Source organism: Choloepus didactylus, chromosome 17 (genome assembly GCF_015220235.1).
Source record: "Choloepus didactylus isolate mChoDid1 chromosome 17, mChoDid1.pri, whole genome shotgun sequence".
NCBI classification, from domain to species: domain Eukaryota; kingdom Metazoa; phylum Chordata; class Mammalia; order Pilosa; family Megalonychidae; genus Choloepus; species Choloepus didactylus.
Genome location: NC_051323.1, coordinates 75,416,992 through 75,435,638, shown reverse-complemented (window position 1 = coordinate 75,435,638; position 18,647 = coordinate 75,416,992). Strand labels below are relative to the sequence as shown.

At 45.2% G+C, this 18,647-nt stretch overlaps 1 protein-coding gene across 7 annotated transcripts in view; it reads right to left on the bottom strand.

The window, feature by feature from the left end:
- The window catches only part of KANSL3 (KAT8 regulatory NSL complex subunit 3), a 46,133-nt gene extending 27,619 nt beyond the window's left edge, over window positions 1-18,514 (bottom strand). For 6 of the 7 annotated variants that reach the window (XR_005212344.1, XM_037806764.1, XM_037806761.1 and 3 more), the window contains exons 1-2: window positions 17,723-18,490; window positions 11,608-11,778 (exon numbers count right to left, since the gene is read on the bottom strand). Coding sequence is in view for 6 of the 7 variants with exons in the window: in XM_037806764.1 (XP_037662692.1) it covers window positions 11,608-11,778; window positions 17,723-18,414 (863 nt within the window). In the remaining variant the exon portion in view is untranslated. The other variant, XM_037806766.1, reaches the window with a different exon arrangement.
- Between the last annotated feature and the right edge of the window lie 133 nt (window positions 18,515-18,647).

Genomic DNA, 18,647 nt, shown 5'->3' with positions numbered 1-18,647 from the left:
CAGAATCGTACTTCTTCCAACGAGACCAGCGTCCTTTCCATCACATCCCCGCCCCACAAGGGACCCTCGTTCCCACAGGCCACCACTGAGAGTGCCAACGCCATGGCCCCACAAGCAGGCAGGCGCGGGGCAGATCCAGCCTTCAGTCCTCGGAAAGAGCAAACACCCTTTAAAAAGGAGGAAAACATCGCTTCAGCTTCTTTTCATTCTGAAAAATAAAATCCCCACCTAGCAGGTCTCCAGCTTTCCCACTCCCCACGGTTTCACAGACAGCCTGGGTGAACCCCAACTGGGCGTCAGGGGTCTGGGACACTAGCCCAGCTCCCAGCCAAGGGCTGGCTGCGCCCCTGAGTCTCCTTGTCAATAAAATAAAGAATCTCCAGGGTTGCCTCGAGCAATAAAAACTCACTAAAGAAAGGTGAGCTCTGATTACTGAAGGCAGCAGGCAGCTGAAGGCGAGCATTAGAGACATAATGGGGACTATGTTGTCTTAGACACACCCTCCAGCTTCAGTGGCTTTCCTTGCTGCCCTTTCTTAAACCCCTTATGGAGATACTAGAAGCAGTCTCAGGTTTCCTGGGATTGTCCGATATCTCACTTTCTCCAAGGTCTCTTGGCTTAATTCCCACAACTTCATCAGGATCCAGTCCATTTTGCTCAGGTTTGATACTCTAAGAGACTCTGGACTTGGGTGGGAGTGGACACTTTGCCCCCTTAGTATCGGGACCAGGTCTGCTGAGCCGGGAGGGAGCAGCTCTCCAGCCCACTGCTTCGCGACCTCTTCCTTTTCCATCACGTTAACTGAACATGTGACACGCTCACGCTCACGCCTCTCTCACGCACAGTGGCTCTCACGTGGGCCTGGGGCCCAAGGGCGGCGATGGGGCCAAGGATGCTCGCAGTGATCTGAAGGTCTCGGTGCCACACAGACAGACTTCCACATCAATAATGTTTTTGCTTTTCATGGCTGGTGAGGTCCTACTCCACCCGTGGGCTTTTAGGGTGCATGTCTTTTATCACGATTAGAGTGGCACCCCCATTCCCCTCAAACGCACACACACACACCCCACACACCTATCTGGCTCTGTCTTTACACACTCATGCAAGTATCTCTGTAGGATATATTTCTTCAAGTACAAATGAAAGAGGAAAGGCTGCCTGTGTCGAAAATTCTAAATGTTCAGTTTTGTGAAAATAATATATATAAAGAACACATGACATCTTGAAAATCATGTTATACTGCACCCTCACCCCCACAATAATAATGGTCATTTATAATTGACCAGGTTGTTAAGCAACAAATGCAATTTCTTCAGGTTCAACAATCATTCTTAAGCTTTCTCCAAGCTACTGATTATGTTGCAAACTTTAATTCCAAGAACAGAGAAAGAGATATAATTTACTTATGAGGCACCAACAGTATTTCCAAAAGTACCCAGTTCTTAATTATATAACAGGATGTTTCCCCTGTTTGTTTTCTTACTCTATATTTATTCTGAAACCCAAAATGACGGGATCCAGGAAAATGACATGAACAACAAAGCGGGGAGGGAGTAGAAAGTTACTTAGAAATTACTATCATCACCAATGACAGCTGAAATCCAATTAAAAACCACAATGCTGAGAGTCTAAAATCCCAGAAAAAATTCCGGGGATTGCTGCTGGATATATAACTAAGTGATTCCAAGAACAGAAACATGTTGTCTGTATTTCGTCAGCTTCATGGAAGGCAGGAAAATTAAGTGGGCAGAAAAAAAAAAAAAGATCTAACCCAAGATTAAGATAAAGAGCATCCAAAAGATATAATTAAGGAAAAAATTTTAAGACAGGAGACAGAATTTTAAATACAAGTCTAAACAGCCAGATGGCTGATGGGAACTGTGGTGAGTCAATTTTCATGAGTACAAAAACGCCTTATCTTCATTTTTCAGATGAGATCAGCTAATCTTTTTCTCCATGCATCGCTGGACCGGAATGAGATGCTGACCTCCGGCTCAGACTATTCAAACAGCCAACTAGTCACACTGGTCCTAGAAAAGTCAGACGCTTTCAGAGGCAACCATTCTTCCTCTGACACTGTTTCAAGGAAGACTAACTCAATACTAAAACGGCTACAGGATTTTTTTTCTTTAACCAGGAAATCAAACAGGGAGAGACAAAAAAACATCCAAAACTGTTTAAGTAATACCTTTTCTTGAGACCAGTAGGCCAGGTTTTTCTTTTATTGCATATAAAAATAATTTACTTAAAAAATAAATAAATAAATAAATAATTTACTTAAACACTAGAAGAAAAGAAGGGAGGGAGGGAAGGAGGAAAAGAAAAAGAGAAAAAAACAAAGAAAGAAAGGCAGGCAGAAAGAGGGAAAGGAAAACTCAAAACTCAACAATCTTGGAATTTCAAGCATCCAACGTAAGATTTATACATAGAAAGTTACATACAATATTGAGAGATATAATTAGAGAGAGTTCAGAAAAGAGGGATCTTTGTTTGCTGGTTGTTTTTGACTGGAATTCAGAAGTTCTGATTCCTAAGATAAGACAACACTAGCTTCTTTTACTGAAATGCTGGAGGAGCCCTAAAACTCGTTTGAGCAACACTGCGAAGTATCGGGTGTCAGGAGTGACTCTTTCAAAAGCCGTGCCTCTAAGAGACCTTGGGGGTGGGGGAAACTGGTCCAGCGCCTCCTGGACAACCCTGTGGTGCCAGCAGACAGTTGCAAGGCTCCCTAAGTCACATGGCTGGCTTGTGCAGACACAAGAACAACCGTCTGTGAAGGGCCAGACAGTGGACACTTTGGAGCTGGCAGGACGTGTGGTCCCTGTCACAACTATTCAGCTCCACCCTGAAGTTGGCCCACAAAAGCAGCCACAGGTAACATGTAAGCAGTGGGCAGGCCCATGTTCCCATAAAACTCCATTTATGGACAATGAAATTTGAATTTCAGATGTCACAAAATATTCTTCTTTTGATTTTTTTTTCCTAACTACTTAAAAACCATTCTTAGAGTAGAGTAGGGCGAGGCAAGATGGCGGCATAGGGAGGTGTGGAATTTAGTTAGTGCTCCGGAACAACTAGCATATAGCCAGGAACAACTAGAAAATACTCTGGAACAACTGTTGGGGGACATCTATGACCGGACAAACATCACACACCAGTCTGGAATGGGTGGAAAGGCTGAGACCACAGCACAGAGCTGTAAGGAAAGCTCTCCAAACCGCAGAGCAGGAGCCCCCTCCTCCACCAGCAGAGCAGGCTGAGCGGAAACGCTTCCCTATGGGAAAAAGACACAGTCTACTAGGAGGAAGGGAAGCTCCAGCTACAGTTCTAGTTAACAAATGTAGACTACTGAATACAAGTTATGTGCACATATAAACCCAGAGCAAGCAAGAAAGGAATCCAGAGGTTTCTCCTGGCAGAGGAGGTGGGGCTAATGGAAAAAATATATACGTAAATAAATAAAAAGAGGCTTTTGGAATCAGTTGAGCTCAGAATACTGAAAAAGGGCTGTGTGTCAAGAAAAGGGGCACATCACACAGGCACCAACTCTGATTCTTGACTGGTAACTGGGGGCCTGGGATTGGCTCTTATAAGAGGACTTCTTTCTTTTTCCTTTTTTTTTTTTTCTCTCATTCTAAGTAGCTCATTAGAGAAAGCCTCAGTCATTTTCAATTGTCCGCTCTGACCCAGGCAAGGGTAGAGTTAAGATAGTCAGAAAGTCAAAAGAAGAAGTCAAATGTAGGAGATAAATCCCTAAAGGGCTTATCTTCCCTAAGAAAAGGGGGAGGTGGGACCCAGTTCAAATGGCTGCCTTCCCTCAGAGAACTCACACCCCGGGACCTGGGTGGGGGAAAAAAAAAAACAGAAACAGTTTAAGCTTGATCCCCTCAGTCCCCGGCAGGGACAGGGTCTACTGAGAATTAAACAAGAGATCTGTTCTACAAGAAATACTCAAGGGAGCACTACAGGCAGATAGGAAAAGACAGGAGAGAGGGGTTTGGAGAAGAGAGTAGAAATGAAGACTATCAGTAAGGGTAAAAAGAGAGAGAGAAAAATAAACAAAAATAAGATATGACATATAAAATCGAAAAGACTAAATGGTAGACAATAGACATACACTGAGGGAAATTAGCCAGAAACAAAAGGACAGATACTCTATGGACTCACTAATATGAACTAACATTGATAAGCGAAATTTGAGAGCTCAAGTTGAGAACACAGGTTGTCAGGAGACAGAAAAAGGAAAGAAAATGGACATTTGATGCTGAAGGAGTATATAAGGTTCAACAGGATTGACTGTATACATTCAGAAATGGACAACATAATACTGTGTGATGGTAGCACAATCTTTTAAGTATTCTGAACAAAGATAACTGTGAGTACAGTTGAAGAGGAAAGCTAGGGGCATGTACAATACCATAAGGAAAGATAGAAAATAAAGACTGGGAATGTATAATTTAGTGAAATCTAGAGTGGCCAGTGATGGTGATTAAATGTACAAACCTAAGAATGTTTTTAAAAGAGGGAGAACAAATGAATGCCAACATTGCAGGGTGTTGAAAATTAAATGGTATAGGGGGAAAAATAAAATCAATGCAAACTAGAGTCTATAATTAACGGTAACATTGTAAGTTGCTTCCGTTAATTGTAACAAAGGCAAAATACCAAAGCTAACTGTCTATAAGAGGGGGATATAAAGGAGTGATAATGGATTCTCGGTGGTGGTGGTGATGTCTGACCTTTTCATTGTATTTTATTTTTATTTTTCTTCTATCATTTATATTTTTATTCTCCATTTATTTTCACCTTTTCCTCTTTCTTTGGAGAAGAAGTAGAAATGTCCTCATATAGATTGTGGTGGTGAATACATAATTATGTGATTATCCTGGAAATCACTGATTGTTTACTTAGAATGGACTGTATGGTATGTGAATAAAACTGTTTAAAAAGTAAACAGAGGGGCAATGAAGTGAATGGACCATGAAGATAGCAGGTTCAGTGAAATAAACCAGAAATGAAAAGACAAAACATTTTAATGCCTCATAATATTAACTAATAACAATGTGTAAACTCTGATAATTGAATCTGGGAGCATGGGTTATCAGGGGAAGGCTTATGGTAAAGGTTCCCAGATTGTAAGCTCTTACAGCAGTCATTTATTCATGAGTTGTAACAGTTATTTATAAATTTTGAGCTTCTAAGCTGTTTGTGTGTGACGTGGTCAGTCCCTGGAGCTTCGGGTGTCTGTGTGGCACTTGGGAACTCAGAGCCAGAGTTTGGCAGCTGTGAGTGTCGGCATTGCCCCATGAATCAAATGTTAAAGGGGCTGAAAAGGAGATCAGACCTTGATAGGAGAGATGAACGAAATGGACTTGGTTGGGACTGAGGTAGATCAGACTAAAGGGTAGAGGATATCAACCACGTTTTAAAGCTTTGGCTTCTGTGTGGGACCAAAGGAAGAGATGGTTATATGGTGCAAAATCTGTATTTTCTGTAGCACACTATATAATTTAACTTGTATGGTCAGTTTATTCAAATGCCATAATTACATGGAATCTTGACTAGGGAGTGAGATCTTGTTGGTTCGTACAGGATAGCATGAAGCCCAGATACAACCCAGAGTAATTTGGGCAGAGAATAACAAGTATTTGCAAAGCCCCCTTGAGGGACTGGGGAAAAATATAGAAATAATACACCTCCCCACCTGGGGAACTCCTGATAGTCTCTCAAGCATTAGGAACCACCAGCTTAGTAAACCGAGCCCTCAATCTTGGGGCTTGTCCTTATGAAGCTTGTTACTGCAAAAGAGGCTAAGCCTACTCGTGATTATGCCTGAGTCACCCCCAGAGGACCTGTTTTTTTGCTCAAATGTGGCCTCTCTCTCAATAAGCCAACTCAGCAGGTAAATGCACTGCCTCCCCCCTATGTGGGACATGACTTCCAGGGGTGTAAATCTCCCTGGCACCATGGGACATGACTTCTGGGGATGAGCCTGAACCCTGCATCATGAGATTGAGTAAGACTTCTGGACCAAAAAAGGGAAGAGAATTGAAACAAAATAAAGTTTCAGCGGCTGAAAAATTTCAAATGGAGTCGAAAGATCATACTGGAGGTAACTATTATGCATTATATAGATATCCCTTTTTAGTTTTTAGCTTACTAAAATAGTTAGAAGGAAACATCTGAAACTGTTGAGCTGCAATCCAGTATCCTTGATTCTTGAAGACAATCATGTAACTATATAGCTTATATGGTGTGACCGTGTGATTGTGAAAACCTTATGGCTCACACTCCCTTTAGCCAGCATATGGACAAATGAGTAGAAAAACGGGGACAAAAAGTAAATGAATAGTATGGAGGAGGGGGTTATGGGATGTTTTGGGTGCTCTTTTTACTTTCATTCTCTTTTTTTTTTTGGAGTAATGAAAGTGTTCAAAAATTGATTGTGGTGATGAATGCACAACTATATGATGATACTGTGAACAACTGTTTTACACTTTGGATGACTGTATGGTATGTGAATATATTTCAAATAAAAAAATTTTTATAAAAAGAGGGATACAAGTGCTGGAGAAAATGTGGAGAAACGGATGTACCTATTCCCTGTTAGTAGGGAAGTAGAATGGGGAAGCCCATCTGGAGGACATTGTGGTAGTTCCACAGGAAGCTAACTATGGGGTTGCCATATGGTCCTGCAACCCCATTACTGGGTATATACCTGGAAGAACTGAGAGCAGGGACGTGAATGGACATTGCACACTGGTGCTTATGGTGGCAGTACTCACGATTCACCATGGACGGAGGTGGCCGAAGGGTACATCGACTGATAACTGGAATGGTGAACTGTGGTGTGTGCATGCAATGGAACACTGAGCAGCGGCAAGAAGAAATGAAGTTGTGAGGTGTGCACCTAGGTGAATGGACCTTGAGGACAGTATGTTGAGTGAAATAAGACAGAATCGAAAAGACAAACATTATAATGCCTCACTAATATGGACTAACTATAATGCACAAATTCTGAGACTTGAATCAGAGAGCACAGGTTACCAGGGGAAGGCTTATGGTAAAGGGTCCTAGATTGTGAGCTCTTACAGCAGTCACAGCTATTCATGATTTGTAATGGTTATCTCTAAATTCTGAGATGCTGAGCCGTTTGTGTCTGGAACTTCGGGTATCTGTGTGACACCTGAGACTCAGAGCCAGAGTTCAGCAGCTATGAATGTCAGCATTACCCTACAGAACAAATGTTAAAAAAGCTGAAAAAGAGATCAGACTTTAATTAGAGATATTAACAAAATGGACTTGGTTAGACTAAGGCAAACCAGACTAAAGGGAAAAGGATGATATTGACTGTGTTTTAAAACTTTGACTTTTGTGTGAGACCAAAGGAAGAGATGTTTATTTGGTGGAAAATCTATATTTTCTGTAGCACACTATATCATATAATTTGTATGGTCAGTTTACTCAAACACCATAATTACATGGAACCTTAAACAGGAAGTTAGATCTGGTTGGTTTATACAGGTTACACATGAAACCCTGATACACCCCAGAGTAATTTGGGCAGAGAATAAAAAGTATTTGCAAAGCCCCCTTGAGGGCCTGGGGAAAAATTGGAAACATTAAACTTCCCCACCTGGGGAATTCCTGATATTCTCGCAAGCATTGGGGAATACCAATGTAGTAGGCCAATAACCTCGATCTTGGGGCTTGCCCTTAAGAGGCTTGTTACTGTAAAGGAGAGGCTGAGCCTACTCATAATTGTGCCTAAGAGTCACCCCCAGAGAACCTCGTTTGTTGCTCAGATGTGGCCTCTCTCTCTAAGCCAGCTCGGTAGGTGAACTCACTGCCCTCCCCCCTATGTGGGGAAGTGTAATCACCCTGGCAACGTGGGACATGACTCCTGGGGATGAACCTGGACCCAGCATCACGGGATCGAGAAAGACTTCTTGACCAAAAGGGGGAGGAGAATTGAAACAAAATAAAGTTTCTGTGGCTGAGAGATTTGAAATGGAGTCGAGAGGTCATTCTGGAGGTTTCTTATGTGTTATATAGATATCCATTTTTAGTTTTTACTGTATTAGAATAGCTAGAAGGAAATACCTGAAATTGCTGAACTGCAACCCAGTAGCCTTGATTCTTAAAGCCGAGTGTATAACTATATAGCCTACATGGTGTGACCGTGCGATCATGTAAACCTTGTGGCTCACGCTCCCTTTATCCAGTATATGGACAAATGAGTAGAAAAATGGGGACAAAAAGTAAATGAATAATAGGAGGGAGGAGGGGTATGGGATGTTTTGGGTATTCTTTTTACTTTTATTTTTATTTTTTTGAGTAATGAAAATGTTCAAAAATTGTGGTGATGAATACACAACTATATGATACTGTGAACAACTAATTGTACATTTTGGATGATTATGTGGTATGTGAATATATCTCAATAAAATTGCATTAAAAAAAAAAAATTCTTAGCTTGGGGGCCATATGAAATCTGGCCACAGTTTACCAACCCCTGATCTAAACAATTAAATCAGGCAGAGAAATAAACTTTCACCTAATAGCAAGCACTACTAGAGAAAGTCACTTGCTTGGGGAGGGAAGAGGAGGCATTAATTTTCTATACATACAAAGTTATCTGAAGGCAGTTACTTCTGAAATAAAACAAGAGGGGAAAATAGCCCTAACAAAGGAAATTAAGTTTTTGACCCCATAGATAAAGAGAGATGAGCTGAGCACCCTGGGGAAAACACAGATTTCTAGTACATGGGGATCTGGATGTGGGAACCTATAATTTTACATGATTTTATTCCAGAAGGAAGGAAGCAGCAATTTAACAATCAAGTTAAGGGAAGAAATGGCAACAGATGATTATAACCGGAGCAGAGGGAACTACAAGCTCCGAACAGGCCAAAGCTCCAGAATCTGGGGACAAGGTCATAAAATGATTGCCTCTGAAACTAAAGCTAGCAAGTATCATCAAATAAGCAAAAGTGACCCACATGAACCCATTGCTAAGGACAGAAGGATGCCTCCAAAATCTCACCAGACGCAAAACACAAACAATCTGAGATAAACTGAGCTCTGATCAATCGTATCAATCTGTGGAAACATGTCGTAACAGACGGGTGGAGGCTACGGAGACTGGAGGAAGATGGGACGAAGGCAGGAATCCATCGGAGCCTCTGGCAGGGCTGGGCAGTGAGGGGCCCAGCTGTGCCATGAAGCGTGTGCACTGCACGGACACTCCACTAACCCAGCCACCTGTGGCATGGGGCGGCATCCCAGACTCCCACTGGGAACCGAATGCTCTGGCCAGGCCGCCCCAGTGTCCTCGTCAGCCCTGCAGTCCTCTCTCTCCTTACAAATTAAGAAGCTGGTATTCTTACAGTTCGGAAGTCTCTGACGACCTTGATATGCATGAACAGTCACCAGAAGCCTCCTGACCGTGCCCAGGGGTGAACTAATGAAAGCTCCTCACAGCTCTCCCATGCAGCTTCTAAAGCTACCAACTGAGGGTAAGGCGGTGGGCAACAGCAGGTGTGCACAAAGCTGCAGGTCACCGTGTGCGGCCACCACGCAGCCACCACTCCCCTGGCCTCTGGCCTGACTCTCTCTCCGCTGCCCCTTATAGCAGTGGGTGCCAGGGCCAAGAACACGAGGCTCCGCGGTCAGACTGTGCAGTATGAACAAATCCCTGCTCCACCACTTCCTAAGTTTCCTCAAACTCTTGAGTTCAGCATCTTCATCTGTCCAACAGAGAGGAAGGCGGGCTCTCCCTCAGTCATCATGAGGAGTAAGAGGGAATATGTGTGCATCGCTAAGCACAGTGCCTGGCACCTGAAGGCACTCGACAAACGGCAGTTCTTTCAGTTACTATCATTTTAAATTATTATCATTATTAACTGCAATAATCGCAATGAACTCTTTTGCTGAATTCACTGATTTTCATTCACAGCAGGGCTTTCCTCTCTGTCTAAAGCTCTAGAGAATGCACTTCCTCTTCTGAAGTCCAGTCCAAGCCCCCTACCACTTTCTTCGTAAGCCCGTCAACCAAGGGGCAGAAGTGCTCCTCCTCCAACAGCTCCTATCACCCACTCAACCTCATTTGCCACTTCCAAACATAAGCAAATAAATCACGCCAAATGTTCAACCTCTTCTACGCTTCTTCCTACCAAACTACCTCCTCTTCCATTACTATAAAATAAGGGCTCGCCAAGGTTATGGCAAGTTTATAACATACCAACTGCTGATGTAAGGACTTCAGCATTCTTTTGCACAGTCGATAAAAATAAATAAACAGCTATAAGGGAAATGCGAATCAAAGCCATGAGATAGCACCTTGCACCCACCAGACTGGTTATAACAAAAAAAGACAGAAAAGCACAAGTGTTGGCAAGGATATGGAGAGCTTGGAACCCTATGCAGTGCTGGCAGGAATGTAAAATAGTGCAGCCACTTTGTAAAAGTCTGGCAGTTCCTCAAAAAGTTGAACATAGAGTTATCATATGACTCTCACCAATTCTTCTCCAAGAAAAATGAAAATACATATTCACACAAAAATTTGCATGCTAATGTTCGAAGGGACATTACTCATAATAGCCAAAAAGTGGAAATATTCCAAATGTCCATCAACTGATTGATGGATAAACAAAATATGGAGTAGTAATACAACGGAATATTATTCAGCCATAAAAAGGAATAAAGTACTGATACAAACTACAACAAGAATGAGCCTTGAAACATTATGCTAAATTAAAGAAGCTGGACACAAAACTCATAACGTCTATATGATTCCTTTTATATGAAATACACAGAATACACAAATCTATAGAGACGAAAAGTAGAGTGGTAGTTGCCGGGGAAAGGGATGTGTATGTTGGGAAAAAATGGGGAGTGACAGCTAATGGATATGAGATTTCTTCTGCAGGTGATAAAAATGTTCCCAAATCGATTGTGGTGATGGCTGCACAACTCTGTGAATATACCACCACCACCAAAATGCATGTGTTAAAAAGGTGAATTTTATGGGATGTAAATTAGCCGATATGTAATAAATAAAAGATAAATAAATAAACGCATGCTTGCAAAATGAATGACAAATGACCTGGAGAGAAAGAAGTGCTGAGTCCCCTGGGGGCAGAAAGCAGCATGGGAACAACATCAGCCAGCAAACTAAGGGAAACAGGCTTAAGTGCTCCCTCAAACCCATAGGTTGTAAAAAGTCACTTGTATCAAACATCTGTTAGCTTTTCATGTGACTCTACAACATTCTCCTCACCCAAGTTTATACAGTATATAAACATAGCATCTTACAAATGATCATTTAATACTTACTTATTCTTGTAGTCTGGGTCGTACCTATCAAAATAGTCCACATATTTAGTCGGCAAATATTTATTACATGCCTACCAGGTGCCAGACAGTGTGCTGGGAGCTCACAGCTTAGTGAGCTGACAGTTACAACACAGAGAGAGGAACATTCTGACCCACGTGGCTGCAGATGACATAAGCTCCTGACAAACGCACCTCGATGAAGGGGATGGTGGAGAATGACAAGGTTGCGAGCCTTAGCCCTGTGGAGGCCAGGTCACCTGAGGCACCTACCGGCTGACATGCTCCTCCCAGTCCTCGGGCGGAGGGGGGGCGTCTGCGTCGGTCCTGGCGAAGATGACGTGCCGCTCACACTCGTTCATCACACTCCGTGCCTTCTGATTGTCATAGAGTGGCACAGGGGTTGCCATGACCGTTTCAACATCGATTGGGATGTCGGATTCACTGTAAACAGGTGAGGAAACAGGACCAGGCCACGTGTCATCTGGTTGCCAAAAAACGTCTCTTTAATACAGTCTGCTTTAAGTTATGCATAAGCACATCAAATCCACAAGAGCATGTGACCCAGAGCTATCTTTCTCACACCTGCCTAGATCTCAGCCCTCTCTGACATGCTGGGCAGTGCCAGAGGATTATAAAATCATTTCAAATTGAGGCTAAGAAAAAATAAGGACAAACAGAAAGCTATCCAAAAAAAAAAAAAAAAAAAAAAGACTGCATTTCAAGGGCAAATACTTGATTGCCTGGACCTGCGCTGTCCACTGTAGCTATAACCCACACATAACTATTTGAACATAAACATATGTTAGTAAAAATTGAATAAAATTAAAAATTCAGTTCCTTAGCCACATTCAAATGTTCAGCAGACATGTGGCTACAGTACTGGCACAGACGCAGGTGACATCTCCATCACGGCAGAGCTGTGGGACAGTCTGAAATCTTCAATCAGTCACAACAACTTTCCCTTTGCTAGCACGGCCACTGGTGGTCACCGATTCGCTTGTCTAAGGCAGAGCACTCCAAATGCAGACACATTTAGCATTCAACTGACTGAATCACTTTGTAAAAGGAGGCTAGAACAGAAACAAATCTAAACTGACATCACAAGGATCACTCCTGCTTTAAAATGACAGTAATGAAATCCTGGTGCTGTGGGGGTCCTCCCCATCTCGTGGGTCACTGCACTAACTTTCTTTGTTACTGCTCCCCCAAATACTAGCCAATGCAACTGCTCTGCCGGCAGTCCACCAGCCACCCCTTGAACTTTTGACCTCCATGACCCTGCAGCCACCATCCCCAATGACTGGAACAATCACGTCATTAGGAAATGAAGGGGCTGCCTGCGGTAGGCAAAAGAGCTGATTATCTTCTCCGGACCGGACGTGTGCTAAGCACTTTGAAACGTATGCCTAAAAAAGAACTCCTGATGTCACCACCCCAAGCCTGTCCTCCCCCAGCCTTCCCCAAACCAGGGCACCACCACTCACTCCACTGCTCAAGTCAGAAATTGGAATCACCCTGATTTCGCCTCGCCCCTTAAACCTGGCCCCTTTCCAATTCTGCCCAGCAGGTCCTGTCGGCTGTCCTGGTGAACCGGACCTCAAGGCTGGCACTTCCCCCACCGCACTGCCCCTGCCCTTCTCTAAGCCATCCCAGTGTCTGGCCGGGACTAGCACAGAGGCCTCCCAGTGGGTCTTCTGAATCCCACTCCCGCACCCCTGTAATCCATTCAAAAAAATCCAAAGTGATCTTTCTGAAATACAAATCAGATCTCTAGCTTAAAAGCCACCCATGCCTTCTTACCACTCTTGGAATCAAATTCCTACACGGGGCGGCCTCTGCCAACTTCTCTCTTACCTCCCACTTACACACCACTGCAACCAGATTCCAGCCACACTGGATTTTGGTAGTTTCTAGAACATGCCAAACTCTTACTTCCAAGGCCTACATCCTGAGACAGGGCTTATTTTCAAAAAAGAAGAAATAATATTCCAAGTGCTGAAATGACCAAGTCCACAGAATACCACTAAGAAAAAAGGTCATGCAATAAGGGCACAGGGCTTTCAATGGTAGCAAGAACAAAGTAACAGCCAAGAGAAAAAGATTTCAAATTCTATTTAAAGGAGCTCTTTGGCTTTGGCCTAGGCCAGAAGCATCAGGGTTATGCTAAATTATTCCCTAAAATTTACAGACCCAGTGCCCTGTACAACCAAAAAAAAGTCAACAAAACACTGCTCTCACTGGGAAAGAAGATAAATATCATTATTCTACACACACACTCATCACAGTGCCTCTAGCTCATCGAGTTCCCATGGAAGATCTAAAGAATACAAGATCCTTTTTCCCCAACAATCCTAAAACCTGGGCTTGAGGAAAGATTGAACATTAGGTCAGATTAAAACAAAAACAGAGAGAGAACCTAAGATGGCGGCTAGGTGAGACAGGGCAAGAAAAACACCTCCATGAAAAATACTAGATAAAAGTCAGAAAGTGACCCAGAACACCAGTTCCAGCGATGCACCAACCAGACAAGGTCTGCTAAATCCACAGGGACCGTGCAGTTGGTGAAACCGGGAGTCTGTATTCTGAAACGAGTGAGTAAGCTGGCTGAAAGTCCCGCGGCCGTGCTGCAGTATAAGGAAACCGTGGTTTGGCGTTTGGAGGCGGACTAGTTCCTTTTAAAGAAAAAAAAAACCGGGAGCGGCTGCAGTTAACAACAGTGAGAACCGCGCAGTGAAGCACGGAAGGAGCATGCTGTGCCAACATCTTGGGTGTCTGGCGTGGAGGATAGCCCATTGCTGACTGTCTCGGGGCCAGGGGGGCAGAGGGGAGCCAGAAGGAGAAAGAAACCATGCCCCTTGCAGCCATCTCCCCGGCAGGTGGGGGACACTCCTGCCTGGGGCACAACCCACAGCCCAGAGCTGCGCCAAGGGACCCAGTGTGACAGGGAGTGTTTCCCGCAGCACCACGCACACACCACAATATCAGCTGTGGACAGTGGCCTTTAGTGCACCCACAGCTAATTGTCCCGGAGCTGGGAAGGCAGAGCTGTGCGAAAAGGGGAAGATTAACATGCCCCATTCAGCCATCTTTACAGCAGGCTGGGAGCGCCCCTGCATGGCCCAGGGGCCCAGGGCTTCCCTGGAGGGCCAGTGCACACTTTTGACATAGAGCAGCCTTCCCCCAGCAGAGGTCCTGGAAGAGCACGGCTGAGAAAGGGGACCCGCTCAGAAATCCCGGGGACCCTACACCAATATCAAAGACTTGTGGGTCAGCAACAGAGACAATCTGTGGCGAGACTGAAATAAAGGTTCAGACTCTTGCAACAGCCTTAAATCTCCAGGAACACCTGGGAGGTTTGATTATTAAAGCTGCCCTCCCTCCCTAACCACTCAGACACACGCCCCACATTCAGGGCGGGCAGCACCAACACACCCAAACTTAGTGCACCAATTGAACCCCACAAGAATCAGACCCCCACACACCACAAAGACAAAGTTGGGGAGAACTGACTTGAAGGGAATAGGTGACTCACGGACGCCATCTGCTGGTTAGTTACAGAAAGTGTACGCCACCAAGCTGCAGTTCTGTCAAATTAGAAATCAAGTAAAGCAAATGCTAAGAGGCCAAAAACAACAGAAAATCTTAAAGCATATGATAAAACCAGACCAAACCAAAACCAAAACACCCAAACCAAAAGATCAGAAGACACACAGTACTTGGCTCAATTAATCAAAGAATTACAGACAGGCAATGAGAACATGGCTCAGGACATAAAGGACATGAAGAACATGGCACAGGATATAAAGGACATAAAGAAGACCCAAGAAGACCCTAGAAGAGCCTAAAGAAGAAATTGCAAGAGTAAATAAAAAGATAGACGATCTTATGGAAATAAAAGAAACTGTTGGCCAAATTAAAAAGATGCTGGATACTCATAATACAAGATTAGAGGAAGCTGAACAACGACTCAGCCTCCTCGAGGACCACAGAAGAGAAAATGAAAGAACAAAAGAAAGAATGGAGAAAAAAATCAAAAAAATCAAGATGGATCTCAGGGATATGATAGATAAAATAAAACGTCCAAACTTAAGACTCCTTGGTGTCCCAGAAGGGGAAGAGAAGGGTAAAAGTCTAGAAAGAGTATTCAAAGAAATTGTTGGGGAAAACTTCCCAAACCTTCTACAAGCATAAACACATAAAGTATAAATGCCCAGCGAACTCCAAATAGAATAAATCCAAATAAACCCGCTCCAAGACATATTCCAATCAGACTCTCAAATACTGAAGAGAAGAAGCAAGTTCAGAAACAGCAAGAGAAAAGCAATTCACCACAGACAAAGTAAACAACACAAGACTAAGTAGTGACTACTCAGCGGCCACCATGGAGGCGAGAAGGCAGCGGCATGACATATTTAAAATTCTGAGAGAGAAAAATTTCTAATCAAAAATACTTTATCCAGCAAAACTCTCCTTTACATTTGAGGGAGAGCTTAAATTTTTCACAGATAAACAAATGTTGAGAAATTTTGCCAATAAAAGACCTGCCCTACTTCAGATACTAAAGGGAGCCCTACCAACAGAGTAACAAAGAAAGGAGAAAGAGATATAGAGAAATTTAACAGACATATATAGAACATTACATCCCAAATCACCAGGACACACATTCTTCTACAGTGATCACGGACCTTTCTCCAGAATAGACCATATGCTGGGACATAAAATAAGCCTCAATAAATTTTTTTTTTAAATTGAATTTATTCAAAGCACATTCTCTGACCACAGTGGAATACAAGTAGAAGTCAATAACCATCAGAGACTTAGAAAATTCACAAACAACTGAGGGTAAAAATGAGGGGGAGATGAAAACATTCCCGGATAATCAAAAGCTGAGGACTTCATCACCAGTAGATCAGTCCTATAAGAAATGCTAAAGGGAATTGTGCAGACTGAAAGGAAGGGATACTAAACAATTGACTGAAACCACATGAAGAAATAAAGATTTCCAGTAAAGATCACATGGTAAATATAAATACCAATACTACTATATTTTTGATTTGTAACTCCACTATTTACTTCCTACAGGATCTAAAATACATAACGGTAAATCAGTGGTTTCTGTTTGAGGTGAAGGGAAATTTCTAGTAATGGATGGTGGGAAGGTGATAGCATTGCAAAATTCTAAATGTGATTAATCCCACTAATGGAATGCTAGGAAGGGGTTGGAATGAGAAGATTTAGGCTGTATATATGTTTCCACAATTGCAAAAAAAAAAAAAAGACAGTTTAAATAGATAACAACAATTAAATGCCAAGGACATCCTGGATGGGATCTGAGGATGGAGGAGAGGAGGCTCAAAGGGACACATTTGGGACAAAAGAAAGAAAAAAAAGGAAATATAGAATGTAAGCTTTGTATAAATGTTGAATTTCTTGAGCTTCTTAGCTGTGTTTAATGGGACTGCGTAAAAGAATGTTCTTTTTCATGGGAAATGTATATGTCAATTATATTGTTTGTTCAAGGATGTGTGCAGCTTGCTCTCGTATGTTCAGAAGACAGAGCAAAAGATGATGGCTGATAGGGAGGGAGGGGAAAAAAAAAAAACCAAAAAGCTTATGAAGTCATTAAAGTTTATAAAACTATGGTCATGAAAATAGAACAAATCAACAAATCTTGAAATCTAAGAAATCAAAACTCCTTGAAGCTCAAACAAGTTTATTTAGACCAAATATAACTACAGGACATACCAGGTAGTAAATTTATTAAAATATTTACCACATAAGGTAGGCTGGCTGAGAACATACTTAGCCCTAGGACAGGTTTAGGTTAACCGATGGGGGGCAGTTGTCCTAAAGGGCTCCTGAGAGATTAGAGCCAAGTCTCGGGGACCCGCTCCTCACCTTTTACGCAGGAAGCCAGGAAAAGAAAACCGGGGGCCTTACCACAGAAAGTCTGTGGGTCCCACAGCCAGGGCCCTGACACTGGGCTAAAGGGACCCGGGACCTAACCCTGTGTGGCGGCTGTTTCTCAATCCAGTCCTCAGTCTCCTTCACCAGTTAAACAATCCTCTTCAAAGTCCCCCAGCCACGCAAATTCTACTGCCTAAGCGGAACAGGTTTCTCGCTTTCCTTGAACAGCTTGCGTTACTAACTCTGTCCTCTAAAGCGCACACCGCCAGGGAGAACGTCTTAATAATTATCCTCGTTGCATGCCGATGTCCACATTTAAGCTTCCTACCCTCCTGCTGCGGGGCCCAGAGGCCTGAGTTAAACAGCCCCGGCCCCGGTTCGCTGTCCCCAGTCGTCCCGAGAGAAGCCTCTGCAATCCCCACCTCCGACCACCGCCCAGCCCGGCCCGGGGCAGCCCTCGGGGGACGCCGGGGCTCACATGGCACTCTCGTGCTGCCGCCGGGGAGTGACGAAGAGCAGGCGCGTGGGGCGGGCGCTGCTGGCGTCCGGGTGGGCGCTCCAGGGCTTGGCGTAGCTGTGGTCCAGGAACACCAGGTCCAGCTCCCGCTCGTGCGCCGACAGCTGGAACAGCAGCGACGTGCCCATGCGCCGCGCCGACGTCTGGAAGTCCCGCTCCCCGCCGCGGTGCGCCATGCCTGCGGGGCGGCGCAGCTCAGGGCGCGGGGGCCTGCGCGGGAGGCCTCGGCCTGAGTCCGCACGCCCCACCCCGCCCCGGGCCCGCGGCCCGCTTTCGCGGCCTTCCTGAGGCGCCAGCGGTGGGGGCGCCGTGCTGCTCACGAAGCCTGCCCCGGGGGGCGGGGGGACAACCGTCGGCGCGGCCTCCCACCCGCCACCTGCGGGCACCCCGACCCTCCGGGGGTGCGGGGCTCCGGCCCACAGCCCCTCCGCGCCCGGGCGGGAGCGCACCCCCCGGGGCCGCCCCCGGCCCGGGACGACCGCGCCCCCCTGCCGGGCGAGCAGCCGCGGCCCACAGGGGCTCCCCCCGGACCCCGAGGCGGCCCCGCCCGGCCCGCGGCCGCCAAGTCGCCTCCGAGCGACGAGGGCGCAGGCGGGGGGCTGGGGGGCGACCCGGCCCAGGCCACCCGGGGTGCGCGGCCAGGAGGGGCCCATGCGCCCCCGACCCCGCCGCGGCCCCGGCTCCGCGCCCAGCCCGGGCCCCCCGCCCGCCGCCCGCGGGGCGCACCCCCGCTCACCGTCCTCGTCGGCCGCGCGCTCAGCCCGGGCCCCAGTGCGCCTGCGCGTCCCCGCCCCCTGCCGCGTCGTTCGACGGCACCAGCTAAAACGCGGAGCGGATCAACGCTCGGGGAGGGAGGCGCGGAGGGCGGGAAAACCCGGCGCGGATG